The 17,851-nt window shown below is 34.9% G+C and overlaps 1 protein-coding gene across 6 annotated transcripts in view; it reads left to right on the top strand.

Annotated features, from left to right (window-relative positions):
- CNOT1 (CCR4-NOT transcription complex subunit 1) overlaps positions 1-17,851 on the top strand; it is a 94,977-nt gene that overhangs the window by 41,445 nt on the left and 35,681 nt on the right. For all 6 annotated transcript variants that reach the window (XM_006193026.2, XM_014566302.2, XM_014566301.2 and 3 more), the window contains exons 7-16: positions 351-554; positions 1,368-1,536; positions 2,538-2,664; positions 2,817-2,927; positions 5,184-5,354; positions 5,775-5,902; positions 7,831-8,071; positions 9,998-10,117; positions 10,798-10,920; positions 11,089-11,240. In XM_006193026.2, coding sequence (XP_006193088.1) covers positions 351-554; positions 1,368-1,536; positions 2,538-2,664; positions 2,817-2,927; positions 5,184-5,354; positions 5,775-5,902; positions 7,831-8,071; positions 9,998-10,117; positions 10,798-10,920; positions 11,089-11,240 — 1,546 coding nt within the window. The remainder of the gene's footprint in view (positions 1-350; positions 555-1,367; positions 1,537-2,537; positions 2,665-2,816; positions 2,928-5,183; positions 5,355-5,774; positions 5,903-7,830; positions 8,072-9,997; positions 10,118-10,797; positions 10,921-11,088; positions 11,241-17,851) is intronic.

Here is a 17,851-nt window from a genome sequence, read left to right as displayed (position 1 = left end):
GGTAAAAACATAATAAACATATTACACAATTTACCTTCATAACGCTTTTAAGTGTATGGTTCAGTAGTGTTAACTATTCACATTGTTATTTAATGGATGTCTGGAACTTCTTTGTCTTGCAAAAGTGAAACTCTGTATCCATCTAAAAATTCTCCACCCCCTCACGTCCACCTCTGGCAATTGGTCTCTTATTTTATTTTATGCCTACCATCTACAGCTATGAAAACATTACAGGGTGAAGGGTGAGTTGGCGAATGAGAATGATGAGCATCTATATTTTGATGATACGTGACTTCTTACCTGTTGTGGAGCAAAAATAACTTACATTTTTTGGTTTATCTCATTTCCAGCTGCCCAGTTTATCAAACAGAAGCTTCCAGATCTTCTGCGTTCTTATATTGACGCAGACGTCAGTGGAAATCAAGAAGGTGGCTTCCAAGATATAGCAATAGAGGTCCTACACCTCCTCCTCTCCCATCTCCTCTTTGGGCAGAAGGGAGCTTTTGGAGTTGGACAGGAACAGATAGACGCTTTTCTTAAGACGCTACGCAGAGGTAAAAAGGAGTATCTGTAGCCTCTAAAAGATTTTTTTTTTTTTTGGATGGACACAAACACATGACAAAAGGATTTTAGAAAATAAGATAGTGAAGTACCTTTCTTTTAACTTGATAATCTTTCAAGGAAGAAAGTATTTTATAATTTAAAATATGAAAGTGATGAAAGCCTCATTATAAAAAAGGTATAAAATGAAGATCACTTCACCAGTAATCTTGTTATCTAAGTACAGCCTCAGTTCAGACTTCCATGTTGTCAAATTTTTCCCTTTGAGGAAGACAGAGACTACAATATTGTGACATGCTCTTTTTAGTTTAAAAAATTGATCGCTGTTGATATACCCACTTTACCTCCTTGGCTGTTGGCACTGATAGGTTAACTCCCGGATCTGTTGTTGCCATCCCTCCTTCCTCTGATCTTTCTTTAGAGAGAGTTTTTAAAACAAATCTTTGATAGTGGACTAACCACTGTCCATTTTCACTGTTATTTTTGTTTCCTTAATGTTTATATAGTTTAATTTTAAATTGCATTAGCTTTCTTAGTAATGGGCAGTTTTCCATATTGGTCAATAGATGATGGGATCCTGATACAGCAAATTAATAATGTACTCATGAGCAATTTTTTTGACAGAAGAACATTCAAATTTTAGATTCAGTGTGGGCTAAGTTAGCTAGTTTGGAAAAAAACTGAATAAACTGCTTTGAATATGAACTTGTGAAAGACTCAGGTTTAATGGGCTTTTAAAAAGAGTGAAAAAGGAGAGTTTGTTTTTAATCAGGATAGCAATTATAATTATCTTTTTCTTCCTTCAGATTTTCCCCAGGAACGCTGTCCCGTGGTGCTTGCACCACTTTTATACCCTGAAAAACGGGACATTCTAATGGACAGAATCCTGCCTGATTCCGGAGGGGTAGCTAAAACCATGATGGAGAGCTCCTTGGCTGATTTCATGCAAGAAGTAGGCTATGGCTTTTGTGCAAGGTTGGTAGTAAGAGGTTAAGTAAACTTCTGATTACTGTTGTGACAAGCACAATGTAATTCTTTAAAGCAAGTTCCTAAGATTCCTTAATGTGTTGTCTTTGCCTCTCAAGAATTTTGCTTATAAATTTAATCTTCCACGTACTAGTTTTGGTGGCAGGTGCAAATATTCTGGCAGCTAAATTTCTATCTCTCTGTACCCCCAAGTTTCTCAAATTTAGGGATCAGCGGTTCTTAGCCTAGTTACCAGGATAGGCATTTTTAGCTTTTGAGGGCGATAACATTGAGGCAAGCATTTATGGAACTTGTTTCATTTTCCATTTGATGTGTCTGTTTTGTTCCTCCCTGCCCCCACCCTCAATTTCCTCACTGTACCATCCTTTTCTACCTTTGTTTCTGCCCTTTTTATACCGTGTCTCTGACATAGTTCCCTCACCTGCCAAGGGCACCAAAGGAAATAGCTTCACCCTGACAATAAGGGCATTGATTGATTAAGGGCATTAATGTGCTTTGCTTTGACTTTAAGTGTAACTTTTAATGTTTTTAAAACCCATACAAACCACATTTCCACTTATGTTTAAAAATGTATTTGTTGTGTGTATATATGTGCCTGGCATAAAACTTTTGCTTAATTAAACTTAAAGATGCAGAATGAAAAAGTTAGAATATATATTAAAGACTTTATGCATATCAAAATAACCCTTGAGTATCTGTATTTTAAAGAATAACTTGATTTATAGTGAAGATTGAGAAGAATAATTTTATGTCTGTGTGAAAAATAATACTTTTGGCTCATGTTTTCTTCTACTGATCTTTTAAATTTTTCCTGTTTTCTTAAGTAGGTGGTTTTTACATTCCTAGCTATGTAAAAATACAAGAAATGAAGCTTATTACACTCTGTTAGTAAAATTTTAGCAACTTTACTCCAGGGCTCGTTTTATATTAGCATTTCTTTACCTTGGTATTGAGGGAAGGATTTTTCTGAAGTTAACTTTCTGTTTCAGTATTGAAGAATGCCGCAATATAATCATGCAGTTTGGTGTTCGGGAGGTCACAGCTGCCCAGGTTGCAAGGGTTTTGGGAATGATGGCTCGAACTCATTCAGGATTAACAGACGGAATTCCATTACAGGTAATTGTAGAAGTCAGCTATTGTACAATGTGAATTAATGTCCAGCTTTCTTTATTTTATTTATTACATTACAGTACGATTGATTTTTCTACCAACCAGAGCTGAACACATTAAGTTGTTGGGTTTGTTTAATTCAGAGTTTACTTCTACAGAGTATCTCTGCTCCTGGCAGTGGTATCTGGAGTGATGGAAAAGATAAAAGTGATGGAGCACAGGCGCACACATGGAATGTAGAAGTCTTGATTGATGTTCTCAAAGAACTGGTGAGTACATGTAATGTTTTTATATTCATGATGTTAGTATGATGTAGCCCAAAGAAAGAAAGTTTTAATTAATAAAATGCCTACCTGAATGAGAGCTATAGTGTTTTATAATTCTTGGCTTCATTGGCTTAAAAGTAATGAAGTGTCTGAGATAATTTTGTTCTGGAAATAATATATGTTCAAATTCCAACTCAGTTCATTATGCATTGTTGCTGTGCAATTCTGAGTGGCACTGCTGAGGTAATTTGGCTGGTTGTTAGTGTGAGATTTTGGGGGGAGGGATAGATCTGTTACAAAGTAATGATTGCATAAGGAATTACTGAGGAGAGATGAAGCCTTCTGAATGTTTTCTGGAGGGTGCAACAAAAATCCTGCCAACCTTGTTTATGGTGGATAGGATAATAAAAACCCATACTTACCTTACTATTTCCACTTCTGGAATATCCACAAATAATAGTTGTCCCCAGATAAACACAGTACCTCTCCTGAAGTGTTGAAATCCTTAAATAAAATGTAAAAGTGTAAAACTTCTAGATACTGAAGAAGTGATGAAATTTAGTCATTGGGAGAACAGTGGAGTCAAGATGTAGTGTTCTCAGTCTTGTTCATAAAATGTCAAGGAACAAAATATAACACTAAAGACTACGTATACATACTTACATAACATTCTTGGTAAGGTGTCAGGTCATATGTATATCCTATTTCTCAGTTTTAGTTTTCCACATTTTTAACTTATAGGTAAAATTGAGTTATCAGGAATCATGCTGTTCTCTACATGACCTTACTACTAACATCACCAGTGGGTTTTCCTTGTATTTTCCTTAGTAGTAGCTGGATTTATGGTGTTCAAACCTATTTTTTAGTGTTGGAGGGGAAAAAATAATACATGATCATGGCAGAAAGTGTGCAAAGTGACGAGAGAAAAGCAAAATAAAATCACAGTTTTATCACTTATGGAACCAGTTAACTAATTTGTTTTTAACTTGTGGTTGTCTTGCAAAGGTGAAAACATGCTTTTTTCCTCAGTAGTTTCATCTTTGAACTTTATTGCCCTATTGAAAATACTCTGAAAAAATTGTAGACTAGGACACAGTTCCATTTTATCTGAACCTACTACATTGTTTTGATTTCAGAGTGTGAAAGCTGTATAAATTGAATGCCTTTACTGTGGATTTGTATAGTTAAACAAACCTCTTCCTTTTTCTTCTCGTATATTTGAGTTTCTGTACGTTTTTTGTAGGCAAGGAGCAGAGGACAATTTCACATACACATTGGGTTAATAATTTGTTCTTTTGTTTTTCCACCAAGGATGGGAGGAGGAAACCATACAGGCATGCCTGTAGATTTTCCAAACTTATCTCCCTTGAGGAAAATGCTATTCCACAGTTCATCTGTGGTTCTCTACTGTCACAGTCAGTCGTTGAAACAAATTTTAGAAAGAAAAAAAAATCTTATCTACTGAATGCTATTGTTGCCTTAGAGTGAATACCCCAACTGGAGTTTATTCTTTGTACCATATACAAAGCAAGCATTAAAGTCTGAATTGAAAGGAGTCACCTTAGAGCAAAATTAAACTGGTCATAATACTTTGGTTGGAGATTTAAATACGAAATGTGCACAGCCTTTTTTCTTTCAAGCACAAAATTTACTTATTGCTTGGTACAGAGTGGTAAATTATCTTCTGTAAACTTGTTTCCTTTGCTTTGTGTTTTCTTTAAGAAGTCTCGTATTGCTTAATGAATACCTTTTTGTAGAACATTTTTGAATGGAGTTTTTAGTCATTTTGACATAGAGAATCTAGACTATTCCAGATGCATGTATTTAGATTCTTTGAAGGGAGATCTTTAGTTAATTAAGATAGGTATTTGGGATAGATAATTAATTTGTCTTTGCCACTTTGTTCCAGAGTAGTGGAATCTTTCTGTAAAGACAAGAGATACTGAATGAAGAGTTACTTACTTGCCATACTGGTGTGGGAGTGTCTGTTGGACAAAAGTAGGGAAAGAGAGAATTCCCCTTTATGTACTCAAGTATTCAGAAGTTTGTCATGAACTGAAAGGTTACAGCAGTTTGCTAACCAGTTTATTTTGATATTTCTGAGTCTCTTTGGAAATACCGGAAAGATTCAGATGATTATGAGTTTATAATTAGAATATCTTGATTGAACTTCAGATTTGATCTTCGGATACTTTGGATAAAGTAATCAAAATATGTACACATCTGTTCATCAAACTTTGAAATGCTTTTCTTTTTTAGAACCCAAGTTTGAATTTCAAGGAAGTAACTTATGAACTGGACCATCCTGGATTTCAAATTCGTGACAGTAAAGGACTTCATAATGTGGTCTATGGTATTCAGAGGGGTCTGGGTATGGAAGTGTTTCCTGTAGACCTCATATACAGACCTTGGAAACATGCAGAAGGCCAGGTAGGCAAATGGTGTTTAGCTATAGAAGAGGAACAAAATAATGACTTCTATAGTACCATCTGTCCATTGATTAAAATTTTCTTTTAAAGTAGAATTTGTTTTGCATAGCTCAGAGAATAGCAGAGACTGATAAGTTCTGAAAGAATATTATCATAGTTTAGTACCAGTCAGACTCAGCTTAAGTGTAACAATCAAACTGTGTTCCTAATAGTTTCAATGATGCTTATCTCCAAAGCTACCTTATCACACATCTTTCATTTGTCTGAATTGTCTGGTTTTGAAAGATCAAATATTTAAGATTTTAAAGGGAAATTTCACTCTAATAATCTTAAGATTGAGATTCGCCTGGTGAAAATGTTTCAGATTTTTATAGCATTCACAGTCATTTGTGGTGGTAAGGACTTTTTTCTCTTGTTACAGCTCTCCTTCATTCAGCATTCCCTTATAAATCCAGAGATCTTCTGTTTTGCTGATTATCCCTGTCATACAGTTGCCACTGATATTCTGAAAGCACCACCAGAGGATGACAATCGAGAAATTGCCACATGGTAAACACTCTCATCTAGTTCTTGAAAGGGTCACTTCTACTTTAATTGAAATATAAAATTAATAGTGAGCAACTACATAGAAAAGGTGTAAATGAAACAGTATTTTTAGTAATCCTACTTACCTTAAATTATTATAGTAGGGCATTGGTGGATGAAAATCTATTTTTAGTCCCCCGATCACTAGATACAGCTCTCCTCTTGTAGTGTCTGCCGTTAGTATTTTCTGAAACTATGAAATTTTGGAAGAAGGTTCATACTTCTCCCTTAGTGTTAGATCCCTTTCTTCTCTGTATTTGCTTGCTTCTTTCTTTTGTAAGTGGCTCAAAATGGCCAACCCATCAAATCTAATACTTACAGCTTAATTATCCAGTTTCTCTGAGTTTCAATTCCATATTTCTGAGGGAGAATCTGACTCTGGTTCAGGAGGTTTCTCCTGGAACTCAAGTCAGTCCTCTCTGGGGATGTGAGGTAAGGATGGTAAAAGTACTTTCATCACTGTTATAATACACACATGGCTGTAGGGAGGGGTGACATGAGCTGGATTGGTCCCCAAAGGCATCTACTTTAGATTTCTTCCTTTTCCCCCCACCCCAACCATACTATCCTGGAACACTTTTCCAACATGGAACAGATTGTCTTTAGGGGGTGGGAACAGTGCTGGCTGTGGAGGTTAGTTTTAGGGCAGTATAAAGCCCTTCAGGTATTGCCAGATCTTTTAAAACAAAGATTGGTAAACTTGTCTTGTAAAGGGTTTGCTAACATCTGGCTTTGCAGGCCAGATGGTCTTTGTAGCAACTACTTAACTCTTTAATTGTAGCACAATATGGGTGTGAGTCTGTCTCAACCAAACGCTATTTACGAAAGTAGGCAAGTGGGTGGAAATTGGCTTGTGGATGCAGTTTACTGATCTCCGTTCTGAAAGACCCAAGCAATGGTTTGTTCTAAAGTGGATCCTTTCCCCAGGTGCTTGATAGCCAACATTGGATTTGCAGTCTTGGTCAATTTTTTTTTCTTCCTGTTAAGTGTAATGTGTACAGCCACATTTCTTCGTTTTATTTTATTTAAACAGATAAAGACCTCTTTCCATTTTATAAAACTGAAATGTCATAGACATTTAAGAATTCCTTAATAAAGCTATATATTCAAGTTTCCCTAATTGTGTCAAAAATGTCTTTTAACAGTTTGCATGATTGAGAGTCTGGATAAGGTCCACCTAGTTTCTTTTATTCTGTAAGTCTTCCTTCTCCCTCTTTTTTTTTTAAATAGAATTTTTGCCATTGATTTAGTGGAGAAATAGAATCATTTATCCTCTAGTCTGCCCCATGGAATGGGGTATCTGTTTCCTCATGTTGTTTAATTTGATATCTATCCCTATAATTTTCATGGACTAAGTAAGGGTAGAATAAGATCTGGAGGCTTGATTAAGGTCAACCAAATTCAGTTTCTTGGGGTAAGAATAATTTATAGGGGGCTCTGTGGACTTCTGAACTTGTGAGGCATCAGGGGGCACCTGTTATAACTTTGTGTTACCTAAGTAAGTGTTTAGGCTGTATTTTTATGTAGTTTTCCTTGTGTATAAATTATGTCTGTGTTTGTATTGGATTTTGACTTTCTAAACTGATACTCTTTTTTTATTTTTCACACTAATCACAAAAGCCTTTGGTAAGGAGGTCCATGGTTATGTAAATGGTCAGTGGTGTCTGCTCTCCATCACGTATTCTGCTAATATTAGCGCTGCCTTTGAAATTAGTTTGGAAGCATAGCAGCATATATGTTTGAGATGAACAGCACCAATTTAAATATTTTTCAGATATTAAAAGATGACAACAACTTGTTTTTGTTTTAATAGCTGGTATCACTTATTTGGAAAATGAATTTTGTATAGTTAGATTTTCATTGATAGAGTATCTTACTTCCGTTCTGGTTAGGAAGAGCTTGGATTTGATTGAATCTCTGCTGAGGCTCGCAGAGGTGGGGCAGTATGAGCAAGTCAAACAACTCTTCAGCTTCCCTATCAAACACTGTCCAGACATGCTGGTATTGGCCTTACTACAAATCAACACCTCCTGGCACACCTTGCGCCACGAACTCATCTCCACTCTGATGCCAATTTTCCTTGGAAACCACCCTAACTCAGCTATAATTTTGCACTATGCATGGCATGGGCAGGTAAGACATGACCACTTCTTTGTCTTAGTAACTGATATTCTTTTGAGAATGTTCCAACTAGAGGAATTGTCAATCTTGGAATTCTGACACTCTGAAAAACTCACACTTCCATAAAACTTAAAATCTTTCAGCATCATGTGGGTATTAAAGTATAAAACTTCAAAGAGCAAAGAGGTAATACAGTTAAAGAAATTCAGTATTATGAAGGCTTTGTATTGCTAGGGTACCAGTATCCTTTTGATTGCAGGGAAGAACTTAATCATTTATCTTAGAACCAGAAGGTTCTCATTTCACTTGGTAACAGTAAAAGAGAGAAGATCACAAATCTATTTAATTGACATTATTTAAAAGTTTTGTCCAAGTCTAGCATTTAAATTTTATTTTGGTTCTCGCTAAGATCTTTCAAGCCCCTGTGCTTCCCCCAACCCAATTTATGTAGAATATATCTGACAAATAGTCTTTTGTCCATTGACCGCCCCCCCACCTACATTTTAAGTAAAGATATATGTAGAAGTAGTCATCTTCCCCTTTACATCAAGTGTCCTTTCTTTTCTTTTTGCTTAATTGAAGTATAGTCAGTTTTCAGTGTTGTATCAGTTTCTGGTGTACAGCATAGTAGTTCAGTCATACACATACATACATATATTCATTTTCATATTCTTCTTCATTATAGGTTACTACAAGATATTGAATATAGTTCCCTGTGCTATACAGTATAAACTTATTTATCTATTTTATTTACAGTTGTTAGTATCTACAAATCCCAAACTCCTAATTTGTCCCTTCCACCGCCTTCCTCTCAACCCCCATGACGATAAGTTTGTTTTCTATGTCTGTGAGTCTGTTTCTGTTTTGTAAGTAAGTTCATTTATCTTTTTTTTTAGATTACACATGTAAGTGATATCATATGATATTTTTCTTTTTCTTTCTGGCTTACTTCTCAAGTGTCTTTTCTTTAGTCATTCCTGCTATAGTTTATTATAAACAGGTGCTTTTAAAAAATCAGTTAAGACTTCATAAATGAAAAATGTTAGCCTTAGTTTCATGCTTTACAATCAGACCACCTTCATTTTTAGAAATGCAAATCACGTGATAGATTTATAGTTTACAGAATGTTTATCAAACATGGAACCAAAAGTGTGCAGCCCAGGCATTCTTAGTCCTTTCTCGCCACATCTGTGAGTTAGAAAGGGCAGAGTAACGGGACTTGGATCTCCACTCTTGGTTAGATACTTGGTTAGATACTCTTAGATACTTGTTTCGCTTGGACTTTCTGTCACTAGGACAATTGTGGGAAAGAGATTTAAACACTGATAATAATTGCTTTGCCATTGCTTCTATGAGAAAAGTTCACTAAATTACCATTCAACTGCAAGTTTTTAACTCAGTCCTCCAAGCCTGGCTGTTTTCTGGTTTAAAAAAAAAAGGGAAGAAAGAAATTACAAAAAATAAGCATTGTTATTTGTGAAAATAGCTAGATTTAGAATGTACGAATTATTCCCAGAAATACTGATTAAATACTATGCTGTGTAACATGAGAGATGATTACCTTAAAATATTTTGTTTTCATAGACCAGTAATTTGTAATTTAATTTAAGGGATTATATAACCTTGATATGTACCTTCATATTCAAATCACATTTTGACTTTGAAAATGTATAGGTAGGCTTTTATAAGACATTTAAATTTGTTGTATGTGTCCCAAGACTTCAGGGGTAGGCTTCATTTGGAAGATGTGGAAATAACTGCTTTCCCACAAAAACACATCACTGCAATCAATGGTTGAGGCTTGAGCTTTGTTGTCAGCACTGATATGCCTCAGTTTTACATAAACAGAAGTAAAATCAGCATTTGTAATAGCATTTGCATCACCTTGTCAAAATGGTTAATAGTACTGCTATTTAACCCTCCTTTTTCTTTTCTTAGGGACAGTCTCCTTCAATCCGCCAACTTATCATGCATGCAATGGCTGAATGGTACATGCGAGGGGAACAGTATGATCAGGCCAAATTGTCTCGAATACTTGATGTGGCCCAGGACTTGAAGGTGAGTTTGGAGGGGCAGATTAACACTTTTTATTTACTGATGACAAGAAATAACATTTTTATGTAACATAGATACCTTAGGAGTAATTCACATGTAACTAACTTTTAGCTAGAATAGTTGAGATTTAGAATTTTGCCTTGTAGGTAGAAAGAGTTTGGAAGGAGAGTGATTTTAGAGGTATAAAAATGTCTAGTGATACTTGACCTTTTCTTTTCTCAGATGTAACCTGTGAGATACAATTTTTGGAGAAACTGGTTGGCTTTCAAACCTTTTGCATATTTCGTTACCATTAACAGAGTCTTTTGACAAATTGTCTTGTTCTTGGTATCTTTGATCACTAGGTATATAGAACTGGTGTTGTAGTTGTACTTAGGTTGGAGTAAGTCTGAGCTTAGATTTTTTAAAATGGATAGGAATAATTTTTCATGCTTTGTGTGTTGCTTTGCCTTAGTTGAAAAAGCACAAGGTAAAGTTTATTTTGAAGTGTGATCTTACTTTAAGTAAGGACAAGTGTTACCATTGATTTATACTGAACTATTTAAAAATTATAACCTAGAACATATTAGCAGTATGCTTTATTTAGACTTGTTTGTGAAAATTAAAACTGGAAGCAGAAAATGGGATAGAGGGAAAGTCACTCAGTTGCTTGACCTGTTGTTTCTTATATTCTTTTTCTTTAGGCCTTGTCAATGCTGCTAAATGGTACTCCATTTGCCTTTGTTATTGACCTTGCTGCACTTGCTTCACGTCGTGAATACCTCAAACTTGACAAGTGGCTCACAGATAAAATTCGAGAGCATGGAGTAAGTAGGATTTGTCCATTTATTACTGCTTCTAATTTTTGATCAGTATAGCTGAAGAGAATGATAATGAAATTATTATATACGTATTTTAGTCATAATGCTTATTCTTTAACCTGAAAGCAATTAATGATGAATTTCAAATACACTGAGGGACTTGCTGTTTTTCAGGAGCCTTTTATCCAGGCATGTATGACTTTTTTAAAGAGGCGGTGTCCTTCTATTTTGGGTGGACTTGCTCCAGAGAAAGATCAGCCCAAAAGTGCTCAACTTCCTCCAGAAACTTTGGCGACCATGTTGGCCTGTTTACAAGCTTGTGCAGGGTAAGAAGAGCATGCTTGAAAATGATTATTTAATATTGGAGTTGGGTTGTATGGATAATTGTTGATTGTGGACGAGGGGTAAATGATTAAACGTGACAGCAGCTAAGGTTATCCAGCGGTTTTTTAAGTCCAAAGTACTGTACTACTTAAAATATATATTAGGTCCATTTGAGTTAATATTTTTGTATATGGTGTGAGGAGGTGTATAGTTTTACATGTGAATATTCATTTGTTGCCAAACTATTTGTTGAAAAGATTGATCTTTCCCTTTGGAATTGTATTCAAAAATTAATTGTCCATAATGTGTGAGTTTTTTTCTGGACTGTTATTTCTGTTTGCCTTTTTGTTGTTGTTGTTTGTTTGTTTGCTTGGGGGGAGATAATTAGGTTTAGTTATTTTAATGGAGATACTGGGAATTGAACCCAGGACCTCGTGCATGCTAAGCATGTACTCTTAACCATTGAGGTATACCCTCCCCCTTGGACTCTTAGTTCTGTTTCACTGATCAAAATATCTGTCCTTAAGCCAGTACCACACTGTCTTGATTACTATCTCTTTTTAGTAAGTTTTAAAATTTGGAAGTATGAGTTCTCCAACTTTGCTCTACTTTTTTGAGATTGTTTTGGTCATTGTGGGTCCCTTCAGTTTTCATGAATTTTACGGTTAGCTTGTCAGTTCCTTGCAAAGATATTGCAAAGCCCAGAGGGACTTTGATAGGGATTATGTTGAATCTTTAGATCATCTTGAGGGATAGTGCCACCTTACCAATATTGAGTCTTCCACTTCATGAATCTGGGATATTTTTCCATTTCTTTAGGTCTGTAATTTCTTTTAGTGATGTTTTGTCATTTTCAGTGTACAAGTCTTACACTTTTGTTATGTTTATTGTTAGGCATTTTATATAAGTCACAGCATCTGTGAATAGAGAGAGCTTTATTCCTTTCCCATCTGGATGCCTTTTTTCTTTTTTTCTTTTTCTTGTTCTTGTTCTTGTTCTTGTTCTTGTTCTTGTTCTTGTTCTTGTTCTTGTTCTTGTTCTTTCTCTTGTTCTTTCTCTTTTTCTTTTCTTCTTTCTCTTTTTTTCCTTTTTTGCTTAATTTCTCTAACATGAACCTCTAGTCTAAAGTTGAATAGAAGTGGTAAGAGCAGACAGCCTTGTCTTGTTCCTGATTTGGAAGGAAAGTATCCAGTGTTTCACCAGTAAGTATGATGATAGCTGTGGGTTTTTTTGTTTTTTTTTTATAGTTACCTTTCATTTTGAGATTTCCTTACCTTCTAATTCTAGTTAGTTTGGTGTTTTTTCATGAAAGCATTTTGTCAAATGTTTCTGTCTGCTTGTATTGAGATGATCATGTGGTTTTTGTTTTTTATTCTATTGATGTGGTATATTATATTAATAATTGATTTTTGCATGTTAAAAATTTTGCTTTCCTGGGATAAATCTCACTTGGTCTTTGTATACACTTCTTTTTTATATGCTGCTGAATTCATTTTGCTAGTATTTAGGGAGCATTTTTGTGTTCATATTCCTAAGGTATATTGTTCTGTAGTTGTGTTGTCTTTTGCCTGGTTTTGATATCAGAGTAATATTGGCCTGATACAATGAATTGATATGTGTTCTATCCTCTTGTAATTTTTGTAAGAAGGATTGGTGTTAATTCTTTAAATGTTCCATAGAATTCAGTGAAGTCCTCTGGTCTTGGGCTTTTTCTTGTGGATAGTTGTTATCTCTACTTGTTATAGTTGTACTCAGATTTTCTGTTTTTTCTTTGAGTGTGAGCAGTTTGTGTCTTTCTAGGAACTTGTCTGTTTCATCTAACTTACCTAGTTTGTTAGCATACTGTTGTTCTGCAGTATACCCTTATGATCTTTCTCACTTCTGTAATGTTGGTAGTAATGTCTTCTTCTGATTTTAATAATTTGAGTCTACTCTTGTGTGCCCCCACCCCCATTTTTGAAGTGGGGTATGGTCGGTGTAGCTAAATAAACATGTTTTGTTGACTTCCTCAAAGAACCAGCTTTTGTTTTTCCCTGTTGTTTTTCTGTTCTCCATTTCATTTATTTCAGCTCTAGAGTTTATTTTCCTTCTGCTTATTTTGAGTTTAGTTTGAACTTTAAAAAAAATTTATTAAATTGGAAGGTCAGGTTTTTTATGCTAAAATCTCCTTTATGTCACATAATTAGTCATTTATGTTTTGTGATGAGAACAGTTAGGAGTTAGTCTCAGCAACCTTGAAGTTTATAATATAGTATTGTTGATTGTTATTGAAAGTGGGGTATGCAAGTCTCCAACTATTATTTTTGAATTACCTATTTCTCCCTTTAATTCTCCCTTCATATGTTTTGGGACTCTTTTTAAGTATGTTTATAACCATTACATCTTCCCGTTGGATTGGCCTTTTTATTATTATAAAATGTCTTTGTCTCTATTAATTTTTTTCTTAAAGGCTGTCTAGTGTGAAATTAGTATAGCCATTGTACAGTGTTCTCTTTTGGTTAATGTTTGTAAGGCACATCTTTTTTCATCTCTTACTTTCAAAATATATGTGTCTCTTAAAATCTGAAGAGTCTTTTACACAGTATATAGTTGGATTATTTTTTAAAAATCCATTTGACCATTTCTGCCTTGTAATTGGAGTATTTAATCTATTTACGTTTAATACTACTGATAAGGTAGAATTTATCCATGCTCTTTTGCTGTTAGTTTTTCTGTTATGTGTTATGTCTGTTTTGTACCTCCATTCCTCTGTTACTGCCTCTTTTACTATTAAATAGGTATTTTATAATGGATCAGCTTAATTCCCTTGCTGCTACTTTGGCTATATGTTTTTTAGAGTTTTCCCCCTTGAGTATTCAAATTAACATTTTAACTTAAAACAATCTTGTCCAGTTAATACCAACTGAATTTCAATAGCATGCAGAAATTTCCTCCTAAATAACTCTCTTCCCTCCTCTGTCATTGTGCTGCTACTGTCAACTTATACCTTTATAAACTGTGTGCCCATCAGAAGATTTGATGTTATTATTTCATATAATAATTGTCCTTTAAACCAGGTGGGAGATAAAAAGATGGTAAGCAAAAATATATTCATACTGTGTTTTATGTTTACCTATGTCCCTTTACTGGTGCTCTGTTTTTTCATATGGGTTCAAGTTACTGTGTAGTGTCCTTTCATTTCAGCCCAAAGGGTTTCCTTCATTATTTCTTATTAGGGCAGGTCTGTTAGCAATGAATTCCCTCAGTTTTGTTTACCCAAGAATATCTTAATTTCTCCTTTGGATTTGGAGGGTAGTTTTGTTGAAGGATTTCTGATTCACATTTCTTTTTACTTCAGTGTTTTGAATATGCCATCCCACTGTTTTCTGGCTTCTGTAGGTTCTAATGAGACATCAGCTGTTAATTTTTTTTCCCTCTGAGGCTCCCTTGTATATGATAAGTTGCCCTTGTTGCTGATAAGATAATTCTGTCTTTTTTCTTTCAACAGCTTGATTATGTTCTTTCTTTTTCTTTTTCTTTCTTTTGTTTTGATTATGTTGTTTCTAAGTATGGATTTCTTTGAGCTTATATTGCTTGAAATTTGTTGAGCTTCTAAGATATATAAATTAATAGTTTCCACCAGATTTGGGAAGTTTTCAGCCATTATGTCAACAAATATTTTTTCTGCCCCTTTCTGTCTCCTCCCACTATATGTTATTGGTACCTTTGGTAGTGTTTCACATGTCTCAGTCTGTTTACTTCTTTCCTTTTTTCCTTCAGTTTTTTAGGCTGGATAGTATTTACTGAACTGTCATCAAGCTCATAGATTCTTTTTGCCTGCTTGAATCTGCTGTTGGGAACCTGTAGTGAATTTTTCATTTCAGTACACTTCTTTTAAAATTTTTATTGACATGATCTGTTTGTGAGACATCTTTTTCAAACTTTCCTGTAGTTCTTTTGATTTTTTTTTTCTTTAGTTCTTTGAACATAATTAAAATACCTGATTTAAAGTCTGGTAAAGTCCAACATCTGTTCTTCTTGAGGGACAGTTACTGTTGATAACATTTTATTCCTGTGTATGGGCCGTGCTTTCTTGTGTGTATCTCTGGGTGTGTTGCATGTCTTGTAATTCGTGGTTGAAAACTGGAAATTTTAAATAATGCGGCAATTCTTGGAATGAGATTTACCCCTTCACCAGGGTTTTTTCTTTTGCTGTTAATCATTTCTGAATGAATTCTATAATGCCTGTGTTCTTTGTCATGTTTGACCACTGAAATCTCTGGGTAAGCCTTAATCAACTAAAGATAGGAAAGTTTCTTAAACTCTGAAATCAATAAGCTACTCTTTACCCTGTGGTTCTGTGCATGTGTTGAGACATACCTTTAACACTAAGCCAGACAACTCCACTTTTGTATTCACTTCTTTCTTAAGCAGAGTCTGAAGATTGGCTTGAGGTAAGAACTTGGGCCTTCTCAGGTCTTTCTTGGGAATGGCCCAGATACAGCACAGCCCTGTACACACGTTAGGCCTTTCTAGATTCCTGGGAAAATGTGGGAGTTTTTCAAAGCTCCACCCAGGGGGATCACATTCTCTAAGTTTTCCTTTTAAATTTTTTGGTTAGCCTATTTGCTCAAACTGTTATCTTTGACTTTAGGCAGCCAAGAAGTTAAAGCTATTACCTTTAAGTATTTTCTACAAATACCTGTTGGGGGAAAGGCTTTTTGTCTTGGTTCAGCTCTTAGGTCCAATAAAGGCAGCCTTGCCATTGTGGTCTCACAGGGAATTCTCAAATAGGTGAAATAATGATATTTCTCTAAGAATGAAGCTTTGAAGATTTTTCAACCTAGTTCTGAGCCCTTTTCTCTGGTGGCCATCAGGCTGCTGGTTTTCACTGTGGTTGTGGGCTATTAGTTTTCAGTCCTGCTATAGGTAGCTGAAGGGGAGCATGGGAGTAGGGCAAATTAAGATGCTGTAAAACTTGCTGTTGTTACCAAGATCTTACTGTCTTTCTGGAATTCCCTTGATGTAAAAGCCTTTTGGTTAATTTGTAAAGTTCCTAAAAAATTGATTCCTACAGTTTTGCTAGTGTTATAGTAAGTTTTATGGAGGAGAGAATATTTGGAGGTCTTCATTCCACCATTTTCTCTTATGTCCTGAGTATTTTTTTTGATAAGTTCTGAAGCATAGTAAAATGAACACCTGTGATTTCTACTGTGCGACTTAAATGATAACATTTTTGAAGTTAAACTTTTGTCTTCCAGTCCTGTTTCCTTAACTCTCCCACTTAGAGCTTGAGTTGTATTTTTGCCCTTCCTTGCTTTAAAAAATTTTTCCTCATGTATATCTCTGAATAAGTGATTCTAACCAGGGATGATTTTGCTTCCTCAAAGTTGTTTGACATTGTTTTTGATTCTCATAATTGGAGAAAAGTGTGCTACTGGTATCTAGTGGGTAAAGCCCATGGATGCTGTTAAACTGCTTACAGTGTACAGGAGAGCCTCCCACAAGGAGGAATTGTTCAGTTTGGAGTGCTAATAGTGCAACAGTTGGAAAACACTGCTCTATACGTTCTAAATGTTGTAAAATTTTAAGCTTCAAAGATTGGCCTCTCACATATACACATTTTAGTCCATCTGGAATTGAATATTCTCTTGGAAATTTAAGTGCACATTAATTTTGTATTTATGTATAGGGAGATAGTTTACAAAACTCTCAGTTTTAGTTTCTTTTATTGATTTATTAGAAGTACCTGTCCTGAAGAATTTAATGAAGTAATAATGCATGCAAAGTATTCAGTCTGTACTGTTAAAAGTAAATAAATGCCAAAGAAGGAAAGTTCTTCCAGAAATAAATATACAAGTAATTATGATGGAGTTAAAATAGAAACTTCAGTGGATGCTAAAAGTAGTGAGTGAATATTTGAGGAATAGGATAATTGCGTAATTTAAAAGTATCTCCCCACAAATTACTTAGTCACAAAGAAGAAAAGTAGTAACTTTTCAGTAGAGATATCTGGCACATACCACATTAATTTATTGGTCAAGTGGTCACCAGGCTCACTTCTATATATGTCTCATGATAAAATGCATTGTAAAGGACATCGTATAAGTTATGTGACAGTCCTGCCGTCAATAAATTTAAAAATCAAAATAGCAGACAAACACAACTCAAGGGACATTCTATTAAATAACTGACTTGTACTTTAAAAAACAAGTCTAAGACAGAAATAAAAGTTGATTATTCCAATTTAAAGAAGCTAAAGAGACATGACAACTCAATGTGACGATTGGATCCTGATCCGAGGGGAATATAGCATTGAAGGACATTATGGGAACAATTGATGCAATTGAAATGTGGCCTATTTTATTTTATACCTGTTAAACTTGTGTTAAACTTCCTGATTGTTACTATTTTATGTTATGTAAGAAAGTGTCCTTATTCTCAGAAAATACACAGGGAAGTTTTTACAGATAAAAGATACAAGATAAAAGACCTATCTAACCTAAAATGTTTAGGAGGAGTGGGTACTATAGAAAGAATGGTTAAATAAATATTTAGGGCAAAATGTAAATAATTGGTGAGGGTAGCATTTATGGGGGTTCCTTGTAGTAGTCTAGCTCTTTTAAGTTTGAAA

Source organism: Camelus ferus, chromosome 9 (assembly GCF_009834535.1).
Source record: "Camelus ferus isolate YT-003-E chromosome 9, BCGSAC_Cfer_1.0, whole genome shotgun sequence".
NCBI classification, from domain to species: Eukaryota; Metazoa; Chordata; class Mammalia; order Artiodactyla; family Camelidae; genus Camelus; species Camelus ferus.
This window is presented reverse-complemented; position numbering and strand designations above follow the sequence as displayed.